General features: G+C 39.3%; 1 protein-coding gene across 1 annotated transcript; it reads left to right on the top strand.

Annotated features, from left to right (window-relative positions):
* Positions 1-9: 9 nt before the first annotated feature.
* Positions 10-5,736, top strand: LOC115684382 (disease resistance protein L6-like). The gene is made up of 5 exons (XM_056318673.1): positions 10-622; positions 1,231-1,918; positions 2,012-3,104; positions 3,345-3,659; positions 3,754-5,736. Exons 1-5 carry the CDS (start codon positions 601-603, stop codon positions 5,629-5,631), a joined length of 3,996 nt encoding a protein of 1,331 aa, XP_056174648.1. The 5' UTR covers positions 10-600; the 3' UTR covers positions 5,632-5,736.
* Positions 5,737-9,908: the final 4,172 nt, after the last annotated feature.

Genomic DNA, 9,908 nt, shown 5'->3' with positions numbered 1-9,908 from the left:
ATTGAACTGCCAGTACAGTCCAAAACTCAGTCCACCTCAACTCTGCCGCCAATGCCACCTTCGCTGTCAGAAACTTCGATTCTTTCAGCTCTTGAGGCTTTTGGAAGTTTTGAACTAGCCACAAAATCACCCTACAATTCACCAAGTTTTGAGTTGGATCAACAATATGGCACCACAGTAGAAGGGAATGATCAGTCATTCTCACTGTTTGATCTCACAGGTTCATTATCTTCTTCCTCTGTACATTCCCAGGCATCCTTATTGGCTTCCCCTCCTCCACCTCCTCCTCCTCCACCACCACCGCCACCTCCTTCCCGATCAAAGGGGGCATCATCATTGAACAGTATTAAAAAAGTCCCGTTTGATCCCCTTCCTCAAGCTTCTTCTCCTCACTCACTTGTTTCAGGAACTCCTCCATCGTCCATTATGAATAATTCACCTCAAGCTTCTTCTATTCCTCCCCCTCCTTTTCCTTCTGTGGGTCAGGTGGAGCAAATGATGCCTTCTTTTGAAATGTCTTGAGATGCAATTACGACACAAAATATTGTTGAACCCCCAAGAATTCTAGCCCTCAAACAGAAACCGTCTTCATCTTTGGGAATGCCTCAAGTTGTCATCTCAGGTAATATGTTCGGAAAGGAATTTTTTTTTTTTTGCATGCTTCTAGTCACAGCGAAATGTTCGACACTCATTTTATATTGTTGACCAAAGAGTGTTATAAGTTTTTCCAACTTAAAACGTAGTCTGGCACAAGTACCTGAATTGAAATGAACAGCCTTTACTCATTTTTCCCAACTTATTCAATATTCATTTAGAGTTGAGTTTCACTATGTCCAGTCCAGCAACGGAGTCGATGAAAAACAGTGTGACCAATTGGTGAGACGCATTATAAAACACAAACGTGAAATAGACGGTCATCCCTCAGATGAATTATTGTTTTGGCTAATGTTACCATGTAATAATGCTCCTATACTACCACATTATTAACTTCTTGATTTTCCTTTAATTAGCTGAAAGTCTGGAAAATGTACTCATAAAAGAGCACTTTGGGCTCAAAATTTCACAAGTTGAAGCTACTATCTGTAGGAATAGGCTGCATATTAAGACAATTTATGACTTTTATGGAAAATCCTGTTTGAACAGAATATATTTCCGTCAACTTGCCTTGCGTGCTGCAATAGCTTGAATTTTCTTAATGGCCATTATTGCTTAAAATTTCTCATAAAACAGGTGAGAACACAGAATCTCTCAAGTGGAAAGAAGGACTAGCAGCTGTGACAGGGACAAACATGGAGGTAACTTCTGTCAGTGACTCGGCATCCTCATCCGCTGTCAATAGTGGCAGTGTAGAAGCTACTGCTGCAGCTGTCTCCAATTCAGTGCAAATCCCTAATGTGATGCTGCCGAAACAGGAAAAACTATACCTGCAGGATGGCTCACCATCATCAACCTCCATGTCATCTGGATATGACTACGATATTTTCCTGAGTTTTAGAGGGCTAGAAACTCGCTCAGGCATTACAGATTTCCTCTACACCAGCTTGTTAGCTGCTGGAATGCACACATTTAAAGATGACGAAGAGCTCCAAGTTGGAGAGGAGTTTGGTCCGAAGTTGCTTGAAGCTATCAGCCATTCAAAAATTGCAATTCCCATTTTTTCCAAGGGCTATGCCTTCAGTAAATGGTGTCTTAATGAGTTGCTCCAAATGGTGGAGTGTAGTAGAACAAGGAGACAGAAGGTTATGCCCATTTTCTATGATGTTACTCCAGCAGAGGTCCGTCATCAAGCTGGGTCTTATGGGGAAGCCTTTCTTTTGCATGAGAAGAAATTTGATGAGAACACTATCAGTAAGTGGAAAGCTGCTCTCAAACACGTTGCCAATCTAAATGGATGGGACACTAATTCGATGATCATTAGGTGTGTCAGTTTCTGGGTTGTAATTTTGGTGCAGTGTTTCTATAATATTTCATTCTTCTAATTTTGTTTACCTTTTTCCTTCCATGATATTAGACGTGAAGGAGAGCTGGTTAAGACAATTGTACGTACAGTTATAGATGAGTTGAAAACAGCTTATCTGATGGTGACCGGCTGCTTGGTTGGAGTTGAAAATCATGTGAAGGAAATCAATAAAATAATGTGTGGCGATTCAGAGGATATTAAAATACTCGGAATCCATGGTATGGGGGGTGTTGGACAGACTACTCTCGCCAAAATCATCTACAACCAGTTTTCACATCATTTTGAACATTGTTGCTTCCTTTCTAACATAAGGGAAACTTCAGAGCTAAAGGGCATCGAACATTTGCAGAATCAGCTAATGTCCAATGTTCTCAAAAGGAAGTGGTCAAGCATTAGCAACGTTGACGAAGGAATTAAGACAATAAAAGAAAGGTTAGGCGATAAAAAGGCTCTGGTGCTACTTGATGATGTTGACAGGAGGACTCATTTAAATGCACTCGTAGGAAACCCTGCATGGTTCGATTTAGGAAGTAGGATTATCATAACTAGTAGAAACAGGGATATCATGACTGTTCCTGAGGTTTGTTATGGTTATGAGCTTAAGGGCATGAACTTCAACCAATCTCTTCAACTATTTTGCAAACATGCTTTCGGAAGAAATTACCCTTTGGATGACCATGTTGCTTTCTCCACAGAAGTGGTCAAAAGTACAGGAGGTCTTCCTCTTGCTCTTGAGGCTATAGGTTCACATCTCTCAGGCAAAAGCAAAGACGTTTGGGATGTTACATTGAAGAAGTTGAAACAAGTTCCTCACGGTGAAGTAAAAAGAAAGTTGAAAATAAGTTATGATGCCTTGGATGATTGGCAAAAGCATATCTTTCTTGATATAGCTTGCCTTTTCACTGGATTTGACAAAAGGATAGTGCTCCACATGTGGAACGATTCCAATCTCTTCCCAGAGGAAGGTCTTGAAGTCCTTCAAAAGATGTCTTTGATAAAAATCGGTGAAGACAATAAGCTATGGGTGCATGATCAGCTAAGAGACCTTGGTAGAGATATCGTTCGTCAAGAGTGTAACATGGAACTAGAAAAACAGACTCGATTGTGGAATCATGAGGAAGCTTTGGACGTGCTGATGAAGAAGGTAAAGTTGCATTTCAATTACTTTATCCCCATCAAGCTGACAAATTTCATGCCTTTTCACTGTGATTGTGTGCTTAATAATAGTCAAGGGAAGTTATTTCTTATCCCATGATAGCTGTTATCACTTGTTAATTGGCTATACTAATGCTTAGTTTTTCTATACGGAAAGAAGATTATACTTGTTCAATATATTAATTTGGATAGATATCATGTGCTTGCCCTTTTGCTTTTTCTTTTGCAGAAAACAAAAAAAGTGGAAACTCTTTGCCTAAAGTTGGACCATCAGTTGCAATACTGCTTTGCAAACAAGGAGTTTGAAAGGTTATCTAATCTAAAATACCTTGAAGTGAGGGCTGTCCAGGATAACTGGCCTTCAAATGATTTTCCAGACAACTTACAAAACAGTACGCCAATGCTTTCAGAGTTGAGATGGCTTTCGTGGCATCATTTTCCCCTGGAACTTAAAATCACCAATTTCTCCATGATGAACATGGTCATTCTCGATCTGTCTTGGAGTAAACTGTCAGAAAGTTGGGATGGTTGGAGTCACATCAAGGTAAGATTCTTTTGGGTTGAAACTAAAATTATTTTTCGTAGCTGCCTCCTCTTTATTTGATCCATAGTTTCACATAATTTCGTTTCTGTTACAGATGGCAGAGAATTTAAAAGTCTTGAACTTGACTGGTTGTGTACACTTGCATACAACTCCCGATTTCTCCACAAATGTTAAGTTACAGCACTTAATCCTCGAGAACTGTGGAAGATTAGCTCAGATTGACAAATCTATCAGGCATTTGAAGCAGTTGGTAATTTTGAACTTGAGGTTTTGCCTTAAACTCCGCAAGTTACCAGAAGAGATGAATAACCTGGAATCATTAAAGGAACTTCTCCTTGACGGGACTTCTGTAAGAGAAATTCCAGAATGGAAAGGGATGAAAAAGCTGGAGACTCTCAGTGCTTGCGAATGTCCATCATTAAAAAATTGCAGATCAATTGGAAATTTGACATCTCTACTGACGCTATCTTTGGAGCATGCTTCAATTAGTCAAATCCCCCAAGAGATTGGAGTGCTCCAAAAGCTTGAACACTTGTCTCTAAGCAAGTGTAAGTTGCTGAGGGGACTTCCAGACTCGATTGGGAAATTGGAATCACTACTTACGTTGAACCTTTCCCACACGCATATTGCAGAGCTGCCTAACTCAGTTGGAAACTTGAAGAACTTGAAAGTACTAAGGATGTCTGGTAGTTCCATAAGAATTTTGCCTGGTATAATTGTGATGTTGGAGAAGCTGGAAGAGATAAATGCTGAGTTCTGTCAGCGTTTGGAGGGGGCAATTCCTCATGGTATCGAGAGCTTGTCAAATTTGAGGATCTTGAAACTAACAAACACTATAATATGTCAAGTGCCAAGACTTCCTGAAAGCCTGATTGGTCTGCATATTTCTACTCATTCAATGAAGACACTTCCAGATCTCTCAAACCTGGTAAATTTAATAGATTTGGATTTGGACATTGGAGAAGTTCCATTGGCCAGCAAGAATTCTGTTTTTGCAGGATCTTCTCAGCTCGTACAGCATCCATCACCATGGTATATAGGAAAGTTCTGCAATCTTGAGTCTTTGAAGTTGTCCGGTGAAATCATATTTGCCATCCATAGAGATATTTGTCTTCTTTCTCAGCTTAAGAAACTTGAACTTGTTTGTTCTAACCTGCAGTTCCTGCCTAGGCTTCCATCCAGTTTAACATGCTTGGTTATTAAATCATCCCAATCATTGGAAACGCTGATAGATCTATCGAACTTGAAGGAACTATCAGAGCTGAGGATTGATTCTTCGGCAATAATTGGTGTTCAAGGCCTTGAAGGTTTGGAGAATCTTGAAATTTTGGACCTCAAAGCACTGCATACACTTGAGGAATTACCTGATCTATCAAACTTGAAGAAGCTCGGTGAACTGCATTTGGGGCACTGCCATAATCTTATCGACGTTCAAAGCATTGAAGGCTTAGGAAATCTCAAAACTTTGAAGCTCATAGAAATTCCGCTACTGGAGAGATTACCCAATCTGTCAAACTTGAAGAATCTCACTGAACTTCAGTTGTGGTACTGTCATGGTCTAACTGAAATAGAAAGCTTGGAGGGTTCGGAGAATTTGATGATGTTGGAGCTAGGTGAACTTCCTCTACTTGAGAGACTGCCCAATTTATCAAACTTGAAGAAGCTTACAAAACTGGATGTACAACAGTGTCATAATCTTGTTAAGATTCGAGGAAGATTGGAGTCATTGGAAGACTTGCATTTAGAAGGATGTAGATCTTTAGATGAGGTGTTGGATCCGGCTTCGAGCTTCAAGAAACTAAAATCTTTGCGAATACATGATTGCGAGAAGTTGCATGTTGACAGGACGTGGGTCTCGAAATTCGAAATATCTAATAGGGCATATGAAAATTCGGCATGTTCGATACAATGTAAGGTGGGCATTTGTGTTTGTCAGCTAGGTAAACAGTTCTTTTTGCCGTCCCCTCCATAGTGAAAATAAACAGATACACGATGTACTCCCTTTGCTCAGATACTCTCTATGGCAGCAAATTAACTAGCAAAGCCGTTACAATCTGTGCGGAATTAGATTTTCTACAAATAAGTCAATTCATTTTGTCTAAACAGGAGTTGATCAGGCTGTCCTCCTGTCGTGAATTAATTGAAATTTTACCCAGTACAATAGATCAACATCAAAATCTCTCGTCAACATGTCAGTCCTCATTTGTGCGCCCTTGATATTGTTTACTTCTGAAAAGCTATCACACCTGAGAAAACGAGCAACGGGGAGAGAGGAGAGGAGGCGAGGGAGAAACGGCATGTGCACTGCAGGCATCATGTGGGATTATACTAATGATATTTTTGACATTCTAACTCCTTTAGGTATGGATGGAGCCAAAATGATAGTGAATTTAACGCCATCCTTTCAATAGTCATTGGCACTAGTTCCTTTTGGTAACAGGTAAGACTATATTTTAGCAACAAAAAAAAAAAGTATATACAATGCATAGTGGATTGAGCCGAGGCATGCTCAAGCGTGAGCTTTGCCCAGCGATTTGTTTTTTATGGACACTTTAACAAATCTCTAATTCTCCTTTGCAATATCTATGAATAAATAGATGACGGTTTTAAAATAATTGTTTATATATAAAAAGAAAAAATAAATTAAATGTTAATAACACTTTCATGCATCTAAGTTATCAAAAGAAAGAAATTAAACATTAAGAAAAAAGAAAAATAAAATGTTTAGCAAATGTTTTATATGTAGATCATTTCATATATTTCAGAGGATTTCTATGCATCTGTAACTCTTATCAAATTGTTATGTATATATAGATTCTATTTTGAAGTACCTAAATGAAAATAAGGATGAGTTATATTCCATTGTTGCGCATAATTTACAATTTGAACATTATAAAATTAATGATCAATTGCTCACTAACACGAATGTTTTATGGAAGAAAACAACCACTTTATAAGGTCTCTATGACATTATAGTGCATATTTCACCAACATATGACATTAAAGGATCATAAAAAACGTTATATAGCACGACACCCATATTTGATAAATAATTAGCAACTTACTTGTGAAATTGACCAATCTTACCTCAATGATGGATACATAATACAGATTGGTTTGATTCAAGTGAAATCATATCCATTATAATTGTATGTCTATGCATTGCTTGGCTAATAGAATAGATATCACAATGTTCACTTTACTTTATTCGATACATCAATTCAGATACACCACTTGTTCGTATATGAACTTATAATCTACTCAATCCTTGCCTCAATCCTAATAATGTTGAAATCGTTAGTTAGAAAATTTGTGAAGTCCAAAATACACACAGGTGAAGTCATATGTACCTTGGAAACTTTATAAGCCGATAAAGATTATTGATGAATAGAGGAGCGCAAGTGCTTTGGAGGCTTTGCTAATTGCATTGGCATTTGCTCTGCTATCAAAGTTCGACTCTGAGCTGTTGGTCAGGGGCTTCAATTAGCTTGCAATCTGAACTTCCTTAGAGTCATACTCGAGAAGGATTCTACTTCGGTTATGTCCTTAATATTTTGACAAGCGACTCCTCTGGGTCATCCACGGTGTCTTTGGTTAAGCAAATTCACTTGCAAGTTTCTTATAGAGAGGGGAATACTTGTGCTGATTGGATTGCAAACTATGCTGTTAGATCTCGAGAATGCGTGGCTTTTCATCATATTCCTCCATTCTAGTTCTTTGATTGGAGAATATTTCACTGGGCACCTTGATGCATTGTTCATGTACAGTTGCGCCTTACTAATGTAATGGTCTCTAAGCCCCCTTTTCTCAAAACTATGGAAATTACTTATGAAATGAGTTTTGTTGTAGATATGGGTTTTGATATGTACAATTCCATCGAAATTGACTGATGGGTTCTATCAGGAAATTTTCAAAGTGGAAACAGTTAAAAGTATGATAAAATGGTATAAATACATGGGGAATGTTCAGAATCCTTCCATGGAAAAGCTATGCGCATCACCAAAATCATGGGGCAATTGCCAAATCGTCAAATTTCCAATAACAATGTGGGGTTATTGCTTGTTTGACTCCTACTTATCATTGTTATAGATAACCCTTTAGAACTCTGTTATTGCCTATTTATATGTATATGTAACGTATTTCATATTCAAATGGAAGGGCAATACAAACAAGAAAAAAAGGAATAGTACTACAGTCAAATGGGAAAAATCAATTTTCGCAGCTATAGAAGACAGCATTATAAGAGTATGCTGACGATTAAAAACCTGAAACAAAAATGAAATAAAATGAAGGGAAACTTCCAAAAAGGGACCCGAAGTGGAATCATTTTCTCAAATAAGGATTCGAAGTGAACATTGTCTCAAATAAGGACATAAAGTAGCCAAATCGTCTCAAATAAGGGCCTAAAGTGGCCAAATCGTATCAAAAAAGGACCTTTGGCCGGCTAGTGACTATTCCGTCGCTGAAGCAAGGGTATTTTAGTCAAAAACATTATATATATACTTTCTTTTTCTTTTTTCTTTTTCTTTTTTTCTTCTTTCCTCCCAGTCTTCACTGCGCCGCTGGCCTCAAGCGAAGCCGCCTTTGCTAGCGTCGGGTGAGGGCCACCCCCGCCTAGGCTAGCGAGGGTCGCCTTTGCCGGCATCGGGCGAGGGTTGCCTCGCCTAGGCCGGGCGGGTGAGGGGGACCATTGCCAGATCCAACAAGGGCAACCCTCGCCCGCCCAACCCAGACGATGGCGACCCTCGCCAGATCCAGCGAGGGCGAGGGTGGCCATCGCAGGCGTCGGGCGAGGGTCACCTCGCCTAAGCTAGCCTCGCCCTCGCCAGCCCAGGCGAGGGCGGCCTTCGCTTGATGCCGGCGAGAGTGAGCCTCGCGAACCTAGGCGAGGGCGACCTCCGCCGGCCCCGGCGATAGTCGGCGAAAGGAAGAGAGGGAAAAAAATAAAGAAAAGGAAAAGGAAAAGGAAAAGAAAAAATAGAAAAAGGGAAAAAGAGAAAAAAAGAAGAAGTAAAAGACGACAATACCCTTTGGCCGGTGAGGTTAGGTCATTATTTGAGACTGATATGACCACTTTAGGCTCTTATTTGAGATAAGATTCACTTCAGGCTCTTATTTGAGAAAATGAGGACACTTCAGGCCCTTATTTGAGAAAATGACTCCACTTCGGATTCCTTTTTGGAATTTTCCCTAAAATGAAGGAGAAGAGATCAGTTGTGGTGGCGATAGACTCCTCCCTCGGCTTCGTCCTGCCTCTATGTGTGCGCTCTGGATCGTAGGGGTTGCTGAAGAAGCGATCAAGAAGGAATTGAGCCCGAGCCAATTAACCAATTGAAATGTTGAGGTGATGGGCTTAGGGGTAATGAAGTGTTAATGGACTGGGCTGAAGTGTGCGAATTAGAGTTAACACATAGGCTAAGGAAAATAAGTTTGGGTTCTTCTTTCTTTTATCTATTACTATTTTTTATTAGATCACGCTTTTTTCACTCCTAGTTTGGCTAAAATACTCCCCAACAAAGTGTTTGGACTATTTCACCCATTGTAGGTCCCACCTTTCAACATCTTAAACCTTCTCTCAGTGTCTTTTTTTGGTTTTTTTTTTTGTGGGTCCCACTTTCCTTCCTCTTCATCCCATCTTTCAGCATCTTTCTCTCTTTGATATTTTCTTGGTCTAATTAGTGGTTGTGTAGCATATGGAAGCCCTTCTCTATTCAAAACTAACCCAAATATAATACAGAGGAGGGATTCAACTAGATTTTGCACCGGCACCAATAGACTTTACTAGCTAATATGCGAAAATGCATTTGGTGTGCCCACTTGTTTTTATCAAGAACCGCAAATAAAATGGTAAAAAGTTTCAATAAACCTACTCAAATGAGAAGAAAATTGAAATTTATTGGATAAAAACCCTTCATCCTTTACTGAGTCCGAACCATAACTAGACTAATGTGAGCATCTTGAAATCATTCTACTAAATAGATTGCAAAAAAGAAAGAGGCCAATGGAAACCAATTCAGGAAAATTTTCGATGAAAAGAACACTCAAAATTCACTCAAAAAATCAAATGCATGCTCTATTCGTACAGAATCAAAGAAATCACTAGGTTCAACCGTTAGAAGTTAATGGGATGATAAACCTTTTTTCACTTGGTGAAAGCAAAACTCCTTAAGTTCAGAAAAGACCCGCTTTTCTCTTTCCACTCTTCCCCATTAAATTTCAAAGACTTCAACTAATAGAATCCCCGGAATG

Source organism: Syzygium oleosum, unplaced genomic scaffold, assembly GCF_021117445.2.
Source record: "Syzygium oleosum isolate NSW1041296 unplaced genomic scaffold, Sole_v2.1 Sole_v2.16, whole genome shotgun sequence".
Lineage (NCBI taxonomy): Eukaryota > Viridiplantae > Streptophyta > Magnoliopsida > Myrtales > Myrtaceae > Syzygium > Syzygium oleosum.
This window is presented reverse-complemented; position numbering and strand designations above follow the sequence as displayed.